This window comes from Oenanthe melanoleuca, chromosome Z, assembly GCF_029582105.1.
Source record: "Oenanthe melanoleuca isolate GR-GAL-2019-014 chromosome Z, OMel1.0, whole genome shotgun sequence".
NCBI lineage: Eukaryota > Metazoa > Chordata > Aves > Passeriformes > Muscicapidae > Oenanthe > Oenanthe melanoleuca.
Window position 1 is genome coordinate 26,283,131 of NC_079362.1, and position 16,322 is coordinate 26,299,452.

Here is a 16,322-nt window from a genome sequence, read left to right on the forward strand (position 1 = left end):
ATTCCACACATCTAGATGTGAGGCCAGAATCCAGGCACAAATACCAGCAGATCTTGGGAGGGGGACAGATGTCATTCCCATCTATGTGAGACATCTTACACCTTGGGATAGTGGTCAAGGAACTCCAATCCACATGGCTGTAAAAACATTCTCATTTCCCTTGTCCAGTCCTTAATGTGTTCTCATAATGTAAAGTTTCTTAATGTGTTCCTACAGCACCCAATTTAATCCACCAAAACAACATGCCTTTGAGCACACATAATAAGTTGACTTATTACTGCAATTGCCTGCAGTATAACCACCATTATATTAAAGCTGTAACAAAGATGTTTTAATAAAATGAAATACATCCATTTCCAGAAAAAAAAAAAAAAAAAAAAACAAACACAAAAACATAAAATGAGAATGAAACAAAGCTAAAACCAAAACCAAAATGAAACAAACATAAAAGGCCCTCAAAACAAAAACAAAAGCAAGAAATCCCAAAACCATACTGGAGCAGGTAGAGAACAGAGAGAACAGAATTAGTATTATCCTTTTCAATGTCTCTTTATTTTATAAAATATTGCACACATTACTTACTTACACAGGTTGAGATAATGAGAAATGTACATCTCTGCTAGGGATGTCTTTCAAAGCCATCATTCATGAAGGTATAACAAACAATCACAGAATAATAATTAGTATATTCCCTTGGGTAAATGAGACAAGACAGTTACGTTTAGCCCACAGAGTGTTTGAGAGGAAGTTCCTCTGAACCAAATTTGATCATGTTGCAAACAGTGTTCAATCAATTATGGACTTTATGCTTATAAAAATGCATTTTAAGTGCAACTGTCAAATAAAGGCACAGGAACATGAGAGGATTTCTGTGCTGTTTGGTTGGTCAGAGTTCACAGTATGTCACCCAGGATAAAGATGTATACGTGCTGCCAGTGCTGGAGGCAGGAGACTTGCAAAGGGAATGGGTACACCAAATGTGCTGCAAATCTTCTTTTTGGGGTTCTCATCCAGTACCCCAGACTGCTGGCTCCCTCTGCTATCAGTGGGAATGGGAACTGAAGCACCAAAAAGGTTAATTTTAAATTCATTTATTACTATGGTCCCTACACAAGGGCAACATGCAAATTCATGAAGCATTCCATATTTTTGGGGCCAGTATGGACAGAATTGAATGTAGAAAAGTGCTCTACATTGCAGCACACAAATATTCTAAAATGAACACAAAAATGGTAATTTTTGATTCATCCTCTCTCTCCACATGAATTATAAGTCCAAACTAGAGAAGCAAAATATTTTTGCTTCCAAGCAACTTTTTTAGTAACAAACTTTTCTTGCTCTTCTACTCTCTCATAATCCCTTTGTTTACTCCCATTCAAAATAATTTATATTGCATGATAATTGTGCAGAAAGTCTAGAAGAGTCTGGCCTAGCACACCGTATGACATAGAATGAAGACACAGAATCTTAAAAATAAGGAGGAGAAAAAAAATCTGTGAAAGAAGGCATGTCATGAAAGCAGTTAACCCCCAGTTCCTAGCAAGCTGGAAAGCATACAGCAGAAGGAAACGGTAAAATCCAGCTGCACACTAAGACAGCAGAAGTCCTGCTACAGTTTAATCCTCAAAGGACAGCACCATTTAGGTGCTAAGCCCTCCTGCTGGATCGGTACGCAGGATGGATTACCATCCCTGGAGAGCATGCTGCTGAGAGCTTCTCTGACTCTGCCTTGAAATCATCTCTTTCCTCCTGCAAGAAAGCAAGATTTTTCCCTCCAGACCTGCAGACACTGACTACCTCACACTTCAGTACATACTTATAAAGCAAAGGCTGGAATGCTGGACAAGGAAGACCAAATTTGCCACTCTTATCCTAAATATGGGGCCACTGAGAGAAGCATTTGGACTAGGAAAATTAGATGAGAAGTGCTACACTTCCAAGTTTATGGAAGTCCTTCTTTCACAAAGAAAGTGAGTGAAAATTTAAAGCGTGTGTACAGGCAGCTAACAAGAAGAAAACTGTGATTATGGTTTTAAAATCATTTTCCTGGGGGAATGGGAGTATGAACAACTGAAGCCAGCACTAGGATCCTAGAAGGCAGAAAGGTAGACTGTCCTCCACACTGTAAGTGGGTGTGTTTGTTTACATTTAATACATGGTGCAGGTTTTACTGTGAGCTTTGCTTAGCGTAAGAATCATTCCAGCTTCAGAGGAGGGACTGGGTACCTGGGCCCACACACAGCTTCTGACTCTGCCCTCTAAAGAGGGTGACAAAATGCCTGATGCCTTGACTACCATTCAAGTATTTTGAATGTGCATCCTCCCTTACAGAGATGATGCAAGTCCTGGGGTGTGTATTTGGGCTTCGCTCAGCATCACCCCCCATCCCTCCAGGCCTGCCTCCTTATCTCTGCCTCCTCAGAGCAGGGAAAACAGACAGGGAACTGGTACAACCTAACAGAAATTTAACAGTGCACACTGCAGGATGGTCAGAATTAAATAATAGGAGCTATATACGGAACTCCAGTTAGTTTTTATTGAAATTGAGGGCTTTGGGATTTTTGAGGGTATTTTTCTTTAGCATCCAAACCTCAGTAAAATGTTGTGTCATAGCAGCATGATGGTAGGACTGCTAAATGGGAAAGACAGCACTGGCCATTTTGTGCTCACTGTGTAGGTATCATTTTAGCACTTCAACATTTTGCAGCCCAAACCTCTTTTCTTGCCACTGTCTTTGGTAATTGCAAGCTCTTTGCTCCAAGTGAAAGTGACACCAGTGGCCAGAAAATATTAAAATATGCAGTTGTGCCACCAACTGTGGTTATATGAAAAAATCCCAACAAAACCAACAAAATAAAAACCCAAACAAACAGGAGAACATCAGAGGAAAGGATGGTCTTTCTAGTTCTGCTCTTTAAGATGGCTCACAGACATTTTCAAGTTTAACTTTCAGAAACCATAGATAGCTGCTCTCTGCAACTGCTTTCTGGGTAAACTAAAGCAGTGTGTCCTGGTTACAGAAGCCACAATAAACACTCATTCAGTCACATTCCTGTTTTTCAGACATAATGCACATCCCTGCCTCAGGCTTTTTTTTGTATCAGCAATGAGGCTCTGCTCATCACTTCACAAGGAGCTAAAAGGTTACACCTGCCACCAGAGGAATAAAATTTTCTCTGGCATTGAAGTATCCATTACAATTTGGAGAACTTTTAGCAGGGAAACCTTTGGTGTGTGGAGATGGGCTGCAGGCTATGTGCAATAGAGGCAGTCTCATCTTTGCCCTGCAGATGGTCAGTTTGCAATTCTTGTCTGAACCCACTTTCTCCACCTTCTCCTAACTGACAGATTGTCTCTGGAGGACACTGGTGGTAGACATCCACCTTGCTTACTTCTCTGTCTCTAAACTGCAGCACAAGGAAAGGTAGCCAGTCAATATTGTCGTGGGACTTAGAAGACTCTGTCAGGAGAGGAAAACCAGGAACAGGAGGCAAAGATTGTTATGGAAAAGGAAATAAACAATACGACCTGCCCCACTTCTGCAAAAACAGGATGTATTTTTTCCTACTTTTGGCACGGTGAGGACCACACAGTAGTAAATAGATACACCTTGGATGCCTACAAGGTCCAGCATCAGGCCTTTGGGATTAATTTCTCCTTTAGCACCAAATTTCTTTGTTGCTTCAGGGCAAGGCAGGAGAGATGTGCTGCAATGCTTAAGGATAGCTTTTAGATGGGATTTTAACAAACATCAAGTGAACATGACTCTGGATTTCCCACATTGGAAAATGGAAAGTGTCATGCTTGACAGGAGTTTGCCTGTCTCTGCAGCATACGATGCAGGTGGCTGCTCATGGTCCAGCAGGCTCCTATTTTGACTCTGTCAGTGTTATTGTAATGAGAGAGAGTGGAAGTTAAAAGGAAGACGAAAGTGGCCTATGGCTTCAGAAACATCCTTTTTCTGCATAAAGGACTGAGTATGCAAAAACAAAATAGTAAACAGTATGCAAAAATAAAATAATAAACAGTATCCCCAAAAGAAGATTGAACTCTGCAATCTTTTTTTTTTTTTTGCTTAAATAATACCTGAAAACATAAGAGAAAGGGGAAACAGAGGTAAAAGACAAGAGTGTAAATGCAGAAGGGTGTGATGGGATCTGTTAGGAAGGGAAGAAAGAGTGGTTAGGAAGAAACGTTGGTTTGCCTTCCCTGGGTAACTGTGCTCCTGGAAATGCTAAATATAAATACTGAGTTAGCATGACCAGCACTCTCACCAACCTGAGGAGTCCTGTCTCAGTGGCTAAGGATCAGCCCTGCTGTTTGGTAGGCACAGTCCCACTCAAGGAAACCATCAGACGGTACAGTCTGTATTTCTTGCTTGGAACAAGCTGTTTCTCCTCTCCCAGTGGGACATTGTGTGAAGCCACCACCAGTCAGGAGTCCGTGGGCTGATCCAAGTCAGTCTGGACAGGTGGCACAGGAGACAAGGAAGGAAATGCATCGGTCAGACAGACATGTTGGCCACGGCCCTGTCGTACATGCGCTCCAGGATGCGGTGGATGCTGGCAAAGCCCGGCCGGTCGGCAGGCAGCTTGCTCCAGCAGAGACGCATCAGGTTGTAGAGCTCCAGGGGACAGTTGTCTGGGCAGGAGAGGACGTTCCCATCCCTCACGTAGTAGATGACCTCCTCGTGAGCCATCCCGTAGTAAGGCTGCATGCCGTAGGAGAAGATCTCCCACAGCACCACTCCATAGGCCCACACATCAGACTCGGTGGTGTAGCGGTTGTAGAAAATGGACTCAGGGGGCATCCAGCGGATGGGGATGGCATCGTTCTCATTTGCCTTGTAATAGTCGGCCGAATACATGTTCCTCGAGAGACCAAAATCGGCAATTTTGACCACCATGTTCTCCCCCACCAGGCAGTTCCGGGTGGCCAAATCCCGGTGGACGAACTTGCGCTCGGAGAGGTAGGCCATGCCGGCAGCCACCTGCTTGGCGATGCAGAGCTGGCTGGTGCAGCCCAGCGCCAGCGGGTTCGCGCGGCGAGGCCTGGCCTCGGGGCTGCCCTGCGCCAGGCTGCACAGGCTGCGCGGCGAGCGGTCGCGCAGGTACTCGTTCAGATCCCCGTAGGCCATGTACTCGAACAGCAGGCACATGGGCTTCCCGACCGCACACACGCCTGCGGAGCACAGAGCACACAGGTCACCCGGGGAGCAGGGAGACTGGGCTGTGCAGAACCCACAGAGTCCAAAACACTTATGCAATTTCAACAATGCCGAGAGACAGGTGACCGTAGCGCCCACTTTGTACGCACCCATCATGCATGCTGCCTCTCTTGTAGCTCCTTCAAGAGGGATATAATGCTGAGCTCTGTGGGTAATGCTAACAAATCACACACATGCCTGCATGCACAGTTTATCTCGACATCACAGGTAAAACACAGACTTTTGAAGCTGTGCTTGATTAGGAGCCCAGTCCTGCTGAAGTTAGTATGAACAAAGGTATTGCCTCTTCCCAGATGCAACTGCAAGGAGCTTCAAGAAGTAACTGTTAAAGTTCTGATAATGTTATTTTTAATTCTTTTATTTGTTGTGATTATTGTATTATTACAATAGTATTGTTGTAGGGATGACACATAAGCAGGAAGACTTCAAAAGCATTCACAAGGCGCATGTTCAAGGGTTCAATGGAACACTTGAATTGCAAGGAAACTCCTGCCCTTATCGATTTTTCTTTTTTTTAGACAACTCATGCAAAAAATGTTGATTGAGGAATTACTTTTGGCATGACAGATATTCAAAAAGGAAAGAAAGACAAATCAAAAAGAGCAGAAAGGAGACATTTACCATATCTGTTAGATGCAGAATGCAGTCCCACTGAAGGGCACATGCTTGGCTCTTCATCAGCTTTATTGGTGGGCCAGCATTAGCCACAGTTTCATGAGTCTTACAGATCATACATTGATATGGTACTATTTGTGCTCCTGTCATTAAGCTGCTAACCAGCAAGGGCCAACATTTAAAATGTATGTGTTTTGCCTTCTTAGAGCTATCATTTAGCAATTGGTGATGCAACTTCTTGTGAAATCTGGAATTCTGATTGATGACCTAGTATTTGAATCTTTGAGGAAAAACAAACGGTTGTTCCCAATCTGATGACATCAGGATCTGACAAGCATGGCAAGTGTATGTGAGAGATTTATCATCTAAGCTGTCTCCAACAATGGGGCTGTTTCTCCACCTCCCCATGATGAGATACTAGTTTGTGCCTGTACCTTTTTTGGCCTAAAATGTGTTAACAATTATCACAAAGTTTAGTTGAGCTTGGTGAATTTCCCGCTTTTCTGTAGCCAAAGTACCTGTGTCAACCCACCTTTCCCAAAACTGTGATTTATCCATTTCAAAATGTTGTGGAGCTTCCTACTGAAATAAATTAAGATCTCAGATGCTCCTGAGAATCAGATCTGCACATAGAAACTTAGAGCAGGATTGCTAGATAAGGGTCACCAGCAGTATTTACTTCAGACAAAAAATGACAGTTCTCTAAAATAATATTTGTCAGCAGCATTCTTCTTAGAAAATGTCTTAACAGCCAAGCTGCAGAGGCAAGATTTTTAAAAAGAATCCAACAAAGAAGGATGTTCTTTCAGATGAGAAAAGGAAGAGACTGTTTTTGTGGCTGGCTATTTTAGTTCATTTGATTTTGGTTTTTTAAATGCTATTAAGACTTCAGACACCACAGAAGTAAGTGGGACCTATAAAACTAGCAAGAATTGTGCTGTTTCTTTTCAGTATCCACAAAATAAATCACAGTTCCAGGAAGTTCACGTCTTCCCTGTAAGACATCTGTGTCAATGTTATTAGACTGGAAGCAGAGCTAGGTAGCAAGATGGCCAGCAGTACACATAGTGCAGCATGGGGAGGTTTTGATGTGGTGCACCATCCTTTAAGGCAACAGGATGCCTCACTGAGATACCTAAAAGCTTGACGATGTTTGGGTTGTCAAACTCTGCCATGAGAGCTGCTTCCCTCTGAAAGTCAGCCTGCATGTCTGCAGATGCTTCCTCCTTCAGCATTTTCACTGCTACCATGGTGAAAGGTTCATATGGCAGCAGCCCTGGGGCCCTGCAAGGAGAGGGAAGACAGGAAACCATCAGTGATGAATACATGCACACTAAATATAGGTTCTGTTTCTGGTACAAAAGGAGGGGCTGACTAAAAAACAATTAAAAAAGGTGGAAGGCCCCAGAATGAACAGAAGGAACCTTAAAGCCCAGTTTCATCTCTTAGGTCTGCAATATGCATTGCATATTATAGAAATGTTTAATTTGTTTCAGACAAGACTAAACTCAATATAAATTTTTTGTCTACTGCAGCTTACAGACTCATTACCATGTCTGGTAAAGACATAAATAAGTACCAGGTTGGTAAGAAGCAGTCTCTCTCTAGGCTGGAGATCACATCATAAACTTAATGGAGGGCAGAGTGGACTCTTCAGTCCAAACAATTCACTTTTGAGGTGTAATGGTTGAGTTAAAATTAAACCTATTTTCCGTGAATGAATGGAATAGCTTCCTTTCACACACAGTGATGACTTTGCTATATCTGCCTACTGTTAGAGTGAAAGTAACAATTACAGTGTTCCCTTGGTTTTGTAAGGAAAATAGCCTTTTGTTACTGCTCTCTGTGAATGTATGTATGGCACGTGTATGCACCTTTAATTCAACAGGTTATAAAAACATTATCTAATTTCAGCTCGATTTAATGTGGTGTAGCTGAGGTCTAGAAAACAATTAATATTCTGACAAGGTTTGTGGAAATACAACAGGACAGAAGGGACAAAGCAAACTGATGCTTTGTCTGAAGAACAAGTTAATATGTAAATACACATATTTTGACACTGGCAAATCTTCAACTAAAGCTTATAGACACAAATACTTAGGAAACCGAATCCTGACATGGAGCAACAAACTTGTTTTCTTATCTACAGGTCCCTGCACCCTTAATTAGATGGGCTTGCCAAAGATTTAGGAGTAGCTGTTGTTGGAGAAGAGTAATTTTCCACTCTTCAAACATGGACTGAACCTCAGACATACATTTTGTTTCCTGGGTGAATTCTTCCCTGGGGCCTTGCAGGTAAAACACATTCCATACAGGTAGCCAGCCAGAGCCCACGGAGGGTGGTGCCCATTTATGTATCATGTTTACTACACCAGCCTGACTGCCATCCCATTGCTCAAATGCCAGGTTATTTTATTGCTCTGTAGCTCCTAGAGGAGACTCCAATTCCCAAAGCAAACTTCCAGCTTCCTTGTCTTTGACTTCAGACACATGGCAGTTGGAACAGTTGCACTTGGATGATGTAAATGTCAAGTGTCACTCGATGGCAGGGTGTCCATCAAGAAAGGAATCACAGGTGGCTGGATCACAGCTGAGACACTCAGGCAAGGAGGTCTGGCATGCCAGAGCAGAGGATCAGACCTCACACTTGTCTGCTACTGCCTCCATTACAGCACAATATCTTCCTTCTTTTCCCCTGTGCTGGCAGCTGTTTCCAGCCTAGTAGGAGGGGAAGAGTATGAGCACCTACCACCTGCTGTCAATTCTCAGCACTAGAGCCAGCAGTAGCAGCTTGAACAAAGCAACAGAGAATTTAAAAGTAAAAATAGGATCCCTTTATGTCTTCCAAATAGTCTCATGGATTGCCACTCATCCCTGACTAGCAGACCTCTCAGTGCCAAAGTGGGTAGGCAGAGCTCAGTCCTGTCTGCTTTGGAGACAGAAGCTCACCCCTGCTGATGTACACCCAATCACCAATTTCACTGAATCCTGTAATGTAAACTAACCTAAATGTAACCGAGTGAGGTTAAGCTGCACAAAGTCTTTTAACTGGTCTTCAGGCAAAAGCCAGAAATATCACCTTTGGTAGCTCATGGTGACTATTCAGTGCAGCTCTTAGCAGACCTGGAAAACTCACTGACCTAGCACAGAGGCAGAGATTTTCTTGGCAGACAGCTATCAAAGTTGACCCCTTTCATGCCCTAAAGACAGTCCTTGAACAAATGATAGGGGCACATCTGCAGGGTAGCAGTGAGAAACCACTGCCTCTGAACCTGGAGAATTCAGGTGGAGGGTCAGAAAGGGCACTGTTTTTCAAAAAGTAGGTTAATTGGAAGCATCAAAATAAATTACCTTAGGTAATCTCTCTTGCAGTTAATTGAAAGCTGAAGAGAAATTTACACTGTTTGTGGACAGGGTGGACAGCAACAGCCCTTTGCCTGCTTCACCACCAATGGATTTGTGCACCAGAGGCATCAATTGGCATTTAAGTACATGCTTGTTCAAAGAACTAACCAGCAGTGCAGTTAGGAATTTCACCCTGAGCCTGTCTAGAGAATGTCTGACTTAAGTTCCCAGTCAGGTTTTCTTTTCAAAGCAATAAATATGTAAAAAAATGAGGAACAGTCTGAATTTGTATTTGGGACTATGTCCTGTCCCCATCTTGCTCACCATAACAGCTTCTCTTAGATCATTAAAAAATGAAATTAACATCTATTGAGTCTGGTGGAAACCTGTTTTTGCCCTATCCTTTGGTTTAGTTAATATGTGAGCAGGAGACTGTTCTGAATCAGCAGGGGCCACTTTTTGAGGAGAAAGGGAAGGTTGGGGAAGGGAAGGTTTTAATGAACACCCACATTATTTTTCAGCAATATATGAGACAGCAGGTCAAAGAAATACCCTTTGCAGATGGAGAGAACATGAGGAGACTTTTGTCAAGAAACTCCTACCTTAGGAACAGCCCTGTCCCTAAGGAGAGACAACAAGTTGTGCATTTGTACTGTAGATCTACCAGCCTACTAGTGAAGACTCCACATCCAGGCTTTTAGGTAGTCCAGAGCTTCAGTCTTAGCCTGGACCATACAACTCCAGCTCTGGGAGAAAACTTGCATGCTGGTCTGCACTGAACTGCACCAGTGCTCTGGTGGCTTGTGGGGCCAGCATGGTCCTCCCAGGAGGAGAATCAGCCACAAGGACCCAGCTGGAACAGACCTGAGCCAGGTCCTGAATTTTGCTTTAAGCGTGGTTACTTCCTTATCCTTCCAAGTGTGAAGTTGTTCCTGGTGAAGACAGCAGCCTTTCAGGAGAAGCTAGTAAAGGATAGCTAGACACTTCCTGTCCTAACATGTTGCTTGACCCAGGAGTGAGTAAACACTGAATCAGAGCTCGCAGAGGCCAACTGGCAAAGGCATCGCTGGCACTGAGTGCAGAGCTGTGTTTACAGAAGAGCAAGAAACATGAGAGCAGGAGAAGTAAGAGGATTGCTAAACTTAGCTCAAGATGTCCGTTTAACACACACTGGAAAGTACATTTTATCCTCTGAGATGGGAAGGCAATAATTTGAGTTTTGATAGTTTCAGTGACCTGGATGGACACACAGCTTGTACTAGTGGATCAGCAGCCTGCCAGCAGTGCATAGAAATGTCCATAGCTTATTATAAGGAATTATAAAGCCCTGGAGGCACTTTTGATAGAGATGGTAAAAAAAGGAGGTCCCTCAGAAGCAATATTTCTGTGGCTCCTTCCTTGAGGCACAGAGAAAAATCATCTCTCAGGATGTGATACTCATCACTTTGCAAATGCTAAGTAAGATGTGATGCCTTTTTTTATCCCAGGTCTTTTTCTCTCAGTTTCCACTGACAATTAAGACAAAAAGTCTTAAATGAAAGACATTGCAGTGCTGAAGTGGATGAAATCCACATAAAAGATTTTAACACCACTTTGGCACTTGCTTAACTAGCACTTTAGTGACATTTGAATGCCCCTTAAGTCTTGCTTGATATCTGTGAAAGTCGTTTTGAGCTCAGCACTCAAATTGTACTAAAGCTCCCAGAGCAGGGCCAAAGCAGGGCTTGGAAAGAAGAATGCTTACCCTGCTCACACACAGGTGAAGACTCCTGCAGATGACCAGGAAGGTGATGCTCAGGGCACCCTGAGCACAGTGCTGAGGCTGGGGCAAGAGCTGCCCTGTGCCCCTGGTGTGCAGTGCCACCAGCACAGCTGCTGTGCAGTTTCAATAGCTTTATTCTTGTTTCAAGCCCAGATGCATTTGGCCATCCAGGCTAACAATTCGTCACAGGCTAGGCATCTGTGATGATCCCAGTGCACACCCTTTGAATTTTGTTAATTTTAGTTCTGTCTGTAATAAAGAAAAGTTTACCTGCTTTTCTTCCATTAGAAATAATTATCTCTCATTAGGAAAAAAAAAAAAAAATATCCATCGCAGTTATTGAAACTGTTTCCCAGCTGTAACACATTTAACCTGAATGGAACTTATTTTCTAGCAGGTACATCAACAGCTTAACTAGAAACATTACAAATTCTTGCATTATGACTACTTTTTGCAAGGATAGTCCTTTGCTTTGACAACAGAAACATTTCACCAAGCAGATCTTGGCCCATGGTAGGACTCTGATCCTTCCCTGGGTTTCTGTGAGGTTATCATAACACTACTCAGATACAGGTACAAAATCAGCCATGCCCCATACTTGTTAACTGCAAAGGACAAAGATAACTGCCCTGACTAAGCAGAGAACTATACAGCCTCTACACCTTCTTCTAGGAATTTGGAGATGGGACTTTAGGAGGAAACCATTATGCCCAAAGGTTGTCTTGCAGAAATTATGGATTCTATCTAGAAAAACTAGACACCTTCCATCCTCTTCATTTTTGGGGTTGTCAGTTAAATATTTTTCAAATCTGCACAATCTTACCTCCCGTGATATTATCAGAAATGGGCTGTCATCTACTATCTTAAAACAGGCAACGATGGCTGAAAATTCCAAAAAATAAAAAGTGACAAACTAACTAAATGGGACACTGTAGAAGTCTAGAGATAAGGAAATTTATGTGTGTTACTCAAACACTGATATTCAGATAGCCATGGAGCCAACCAAAAATTGTTATGCCTGGAGAAATGGACCATGGAGAGGCAGGGCAACATTTTTCTGAGGCAAGTGCCCTTGTTCTGTCTCCTGGAGATAAGCACAATACTGTACATGAGGTGCAGGAATGAGGCCATGAAACAGGCAGGAATGGACTGCAAGGGAGGATCAAGAGCACCCAAGACCCCCAGAGCCCCCAAACAATTTCCAGAAAGGTCAGGGAGAAGGGGCTGCCCTTGATAACTCACTTTTATAGAAAGTAAGATACTTAGCTCCACAGCACAGAAATTTTACCATAAAAAGGTAGTCTCACAAAGCCCCAGGACCCTAAATTTCCTGTCAGCTGAATTGATGGTGGAGGCACGACCACTGATCTCTCACTGATCTTTCTTTCTTTCTTTCTCTCCTTCCATTTTTAATCCATCTTTCTGTCTCCCTTCCTTTTCCCACTACCCTGTTATTCAAAACCCACTGCCCTGTGATTATACAGGAAGTCAGGGCCTATAAAATAGCTATTTCCATGGCAGGTGTGTAATTTACTAATAAAGATTTGCACACTTTTGCAGATACCCGGACTTTTGCTGTTCCTTTCACCCATGAGCATCTACAAATCCTGGGTGTGCATTTCCCGTTAAGGTTGGGACATCACAGACACACAAGAACCCCCCTCCCCCCAACACCCCATTGGCCTATGTGGGGAAGGTTTTTAGGGGACTTTTGGTTTGGTTTTGCCACTGAATCAAACTGAAATTCGGTTGGGACTGAACTGTGGCATGATACAATGTCTTCTGTGGTAATACACAGATGAGTATTGGTGTTATAATGGAGATCACCACACACTGACAATTCATAAATATTGGGAAATGCAAGAACTTCATAATAGGTCATGTCATAGGCAGTACTCTTGGCAAAATTTAGCTGAACTTTTACACCAGACTTTAGTATGTGAGCAAGGCATTACACCTACTAGAGAGTAGAAAAGAGTAATTTGTGGCAAAAGTTAAACAAATATTGACAGATAGCAGTGGAAAACTGCTATAAAACAATTATTCAAATCTGAGTGTTGTGTACCACTTGGTACACATGCCTTTGAGTGGATGGATGGATGGATGGATGGATGGATGGATGGATGGATGGATGGATGATTTCCAGTGCCAACTTTTCACAAGTACCTTCAGATAAGACTCACAAAAAGGCTGCTTACCTGGCTTGGAAGACTCTCCCAAATGCTCCCTCCCCAATATCTCTCACATATTCAATATTGTTCCTGGGATACTCCAGGCTAAGCAATTTTGGATTGAGGAGAAGAGGCATGCGCTGGTACATTGGGTTGGGGTGCAGCCGGTCCAGGAGCAGTTCGGAGGGCAGAGTGGTGAGAGTTGGGGTCTCTGACTCTCTGAAACAGCAGAGCAATTTGGTCAGCGTGTGCTCAGCCTTCAACTGGGAGAAAACTAGCTACAGCTCCTCCTGAGCTTATTTCTTTCAGGATGGAAGAGGAAGGTGCAGCAGGGGTACTGAAGACACCTTGCAGCAAGGTCATGCCATGTCCCTAGTCACCAGGCCACCTTCTGCTCTGGCACAGGAGTTTGACAGAACTTACACTGGGCTGCTGCAGGCAAAGGGAAGGCTGCTGTCCCCTACCAGGTGTTCACAGGACTTCACCCTCAGAAAGAAGAAAGCCCTTTTTTCAAAGCAGCATTTCTTGCACTGAATTAAGTTCCAAGCTTTACCTTTTTTTGTTTTTCCACTGTTTTCGACGACGGCAGCAAACCAGGGTGATAATGCCAAAGATCACAACCAGAGCGAAGCTGGAGATGATTGAGATGATAACAGTCATGGAGTATGTAGGGGAAAATGGAGGAGGAGGGGGAAGATTTAGAGTCTCTTCATTTCTTGTTCCCAGTGATAACAATGCTGTAATGCAAATAAAATCAGAGGGTTATGCCTCTGCTAGTTTATAGAGCTTTCTCTAAGAGGAATTTACAGATCTAACCTGTCATCCTGGGAATTACTGACATTACAGATGCAACCATATGACCACATGAGTGGACTGTACTAGGGAAGTTTGGTTTGCAGGAAGCAAAACCCGTTTTTGCTGGCCACATGTGAAAATCCAACATCTGGTAAGTCTGATACATAGTTCCCACTAATCTGGGAACACAGTTTTGATATAGAATATTTGAAGGAGTTACAAATGGGAGGTCACATCTGATAGTCTCAACAGTATTCAAATATAGTAATGTCTGCAGTGGGAAATATCAATGGTGCACAGTGTAAACCACAATGTATCATGTGTCCCAAAACAAATCTGCAAGGAGGAGTCTAAGACCAAGTAAGTACAGAACGATACTTTCCCAAAATATCCTCTTGCCCCCAACAATTTGCATCTCAGTGTGTTTGTGGGGCAAATATGAAAAACTAGTTTAAAGCACACTTGGTTGTATTATTAGGAAAAAAAAAACCTATGTAACTATCTGTGGAGTAGGTAGAGACATTCTAGAAAATGCTACTATCTGCATGCAATGAGTGAGAACAGAAAGAAATTTAAACTCTTCTTCTTCTTAATTGAAAATTACTTGTGTTTCCTTAAGTCCATACAACTCCTGTTCCCCATGCAGGAAGTTTCCAAATACAGTCTTATTTCCCAGAACTGAAATCCAGAAACAGGGAATCTTGGATAAAATATTTTTCAAAAATTAGTCTGTTCTTTGAACAAGAGGTAGAGAAGGAAAAGGAACAAGAATAGCTAAGGAAGACTTAGCTTCTACATGAAAGAACAAAGATGTTTCCACCTTTTTAGGCTTATTTTTGGTTTGGGGAGGTTTATTATTGAAAAAAAAAAAATCACCCTAAATTAAATTAATTTGGAAAACAAATCCTGCCTTCTAAATAGTGTGACAAATTAATTTTTCAGAATACCACAGAACATTTCACTTCATCTTTGGCATTTATATAAGCTAGGGCAAGGTGCTTGATTTGCCTGTCTTCATTTTCCCCTCTTCATGTGGCACATTAAACCTGCTGGTTAAAGATACTGAGTGGATCTGTGAGAAGACCCAGAATCAGCTGAATCCAGAATGCAAAACAGATTGGTGTGCTCAGGATGCAAACACCTTGCATGGCCACAAAACAAACCACAGTGGCAGAAAGTGTAAAGTGCAGTTGCCTACCGTCTCCACAGGGAGACACGCTGCAGTATTCCCAGGTCACAGCTGGATCCTTTGTGTAGCACCAGGGACGCTCGTTCTCACCTCCTGGATTGCGGCAGTAATTCTCAGCATCAGACAGCTCAGGGAAAACCTGAGGAGTCCTCCTGTGCAAATGGGGAGCCTTGGGGAGGAAGCAAATTGTGTTAGTGTTTCAGCATGATTTTCCCTATTACTATTATTAAAACAAAATGGGGAAAAAAAAAAAAAAAAAAAAAAAAAAGGAGTGAAGCAAGACAGAGCCTTTCTTGAAATAGCCTTTCAGAAATGACAGAGGACGCATCTTGACACAGTAAGGGGAACTTGCAGACTGAAATATGATGAGATTGTAAAACACCAGTGAGTTCAAGAATGAAGGCAGCCTGGTTCCTGCTCATCTCTTTTACTGAGATTGGGCTGCCTGACTGTGAGAACCTCCTTAGAAAAGTAAACCTTGAGCACAGCTCTCCAGGACTCACGCTGACACGCACCTGCTCACTCCACTTCTGGCAGGGAATGCCAGATGCTGTGACATTGGCAGTGCCCTGGTAAAACTGGCCATTGCCGCTGTAGCATGTCCCTGGGAGAGAAAAAAAACATGGGGTCAAGGCATTCCAGACCATGTCCTGCAGCAGAGACTCACAGGAATAAAGTTCGTATCGTTACATGAGACCATCTGACAGCATCAGATCTGAAGCACACAGAAGGACTAGACAACACAGGAAGGGTACTGCTTAGCCTCCTGTTTACACTCTAATGGATTTTGCACTCAATAGAAAGAAATCTGATGAAACTTCAAAGCGGGCCCTGCAGCTCTCAGATGGAGAAAACAGGCCATGTGCCTGTGATAGTTGGGCTGCAACACAGTTCATAATGCAGAAAGTGCAGGGCAGAACCACACTGTACCCACCTGAGCCAAACCAAGGCAGAAAGCAAATCATAGCACTGGTTACATGATTCACAGCCTGCATTCTTACTGGGGCACTAATAAGAAGACACTCACATTCCTCAGGCTGGTAGCAGGGAGCTGGGATTCATAAAGCTGCCCTCCTGCTTCTGTACAGTGCTTATCCCCTTAGATTATTTGGAAACAGCCTACGGCTTTCAGCATGCATGGAAACCATACCCTGAAGTATGATCTGAACTATAATCTAAGGAATGGTATCAGTATAAAACAATGTTCTTTATAATGAA

At 43.0% G+C, this 16,322-nt stretch overlaps 1 protein-coding gene across 4 annotated transcripts in view; it reads right to left on the reverse strand.

The window, feature by feature from the left end:
- Positions 1 to 550: 550 nt before the first annotated feature.
- The window catches only part of MUSK (muscle associated receptor tyrosine kinase), a 57,376-nt gene continuing 41,604 nt past the window's right edge, over positions 551 to 16,322 (reverse strand). For 2 of the 4 annotated variants that reach the window (XM_056513648.1, XM_056513649.1), the window contains exons 12-17: positions 15,620 to 15,708; positions 15,114 to 15,273; positions 13,674 to 13,857; positions 13,148 to 13,339; positions 6,978 to 7,126; positions 551 to 5,181 (exon numbers count right to left, since the gene is read on the reverse strand). In XM_056513648.1, the coding sequence (XP_056369623.1) occupies positions 4,505 to 5,181; positions 6,978 to 7,126; positions 13,148 to 13,339; positions 13,674 to 13,857; positions 15,114 to 15,273; positions 15,620 to 15,708 (1,451 nt within the window). In that variant the 3' untranslated portion in view covers positions 551 to 4,504. Of the gene's footprint in view, positions 5,182 to 6,977; positions 7,127 to 13,147; positions 13,340 to 13,673; positions 13,858 to 15,113; positions 15,274 to 15,619; positions 15,709 to 15,959; positions 15,985 to 16,322 lie in introns of all 4 variants that reach the window. The other 2 variants (XM_056513650.1, XM_056513651.1) reach the window with 2 other exon arrangements.